Here is a 912-nt window from a genome sequence, read left to right as displayed (position 1 = left end):
TGTGTCAACACAATGCCTGTGTGTGTATCGCTTGTGCCGTCGTTTGTAAGCGACGTCAACGCAACGCGTGAAAAATATCTGTTATTTTTATGCGATATTTTTATGCCATATGAATAAAAATATCCCATAGTAATCTCTGGTAGACATTGAGGCCGTCACTACATTATTTAACGCTTCTACTGGCCTTCCATTTTTGCACATTCAAATTAGGCTTTTTTCAACATGGACGAAATTATCAAGCTGGTCAAGAATAAGGAGGAATTCGGCGATTCGATAATATCAGATGGTGTGTCAGCGTCGGTGTTATTCAAATTGCCGAAACAGAGCAAAACTGTTGCTGATGAAGATGAGGCCGAAACCAAACGAAAATATTTTTCTTTTTATTCGCTGGCGAATTCGCGTATGCATTGGGAATTGATCCAGGCATGCGAACTTTTATTGCGTCGGTCCGCCTCGATCTAAACACCGGCGAAGAGGTAAGTATTTACAAAACGAAAAAAGGAAGAAGAAGAAGAAGAAGAAGAAGAAGTATTAATTCACTTGTGTTGCATTTTATTTTCAGACCAACGAGAAGATTTCGTTCAAACAATACCACCAGAAATCGAAGCAAGATGCGCGCAATATAAAAGCCGAACGAATGACACGAGTCTTTACGTATGACGAACAAGCGGACCTCAAGCGTATCGCCGCAGAGATTGGCCAGACACCATCGCCACGGAACATCTCTTGGCGCCATTACATCGAACATCGCCTGCGAATGTCCCAAGATGGTATCGCGGCATACAGTCAGAAAAACTATGCACGCTTACGTTTGGACAAACACATTGAATGGCGTCGTGCAATTGATCTCATCGCCGGTAAGCTGTGAGGTGATAACTGCTCATATTCATAACTCATACAATAATTACTCAT

General features: G+C 42.0%; 1 protein-coding gene across 1 annotated transcript; it reads left to right on the top strand.

Moving 5' to 3' along the window:
- Positions 1-229: 229 nt before the first annotated feature.
- On the top strand, positions 230-857 carry LOC129571145 (uncharacterized; the record flags this gene model as incomplete). Its single annotated transcript, XM_055450908.1, has 2 exons — positions 230-476; positions 563-857. Coding segments are annotated over exons 1-2 (346 nt in total), but the record flags the coding sequence as incomplete, so codon positions are not given.
- Between the last annotated feature and the right edge of the window lie 55 nt (positions 858-912).

Source organism: Sitodiplosis mosellana, unplaced genomic scaffold (assembly GCF_009176505.1).
Source record: "Sitodiplosis mosellana isolate CC-2019 unplaced genomic scaffold, AAFC_SMos_1.0 Smas_scaffold_1432, whole genome shotgun sequence".
In the NCBI taxonomy this organism is placed as follows: Eukaryota; Metazoa; Arthropoda; class Insecta; order Diptera; family Cecidomyiidae; genus Sitodiplosis; species Sitodiplosis mosellana.
This window is presented reverse-complemented; position numbering and strand designations above follow the sequence as displayed.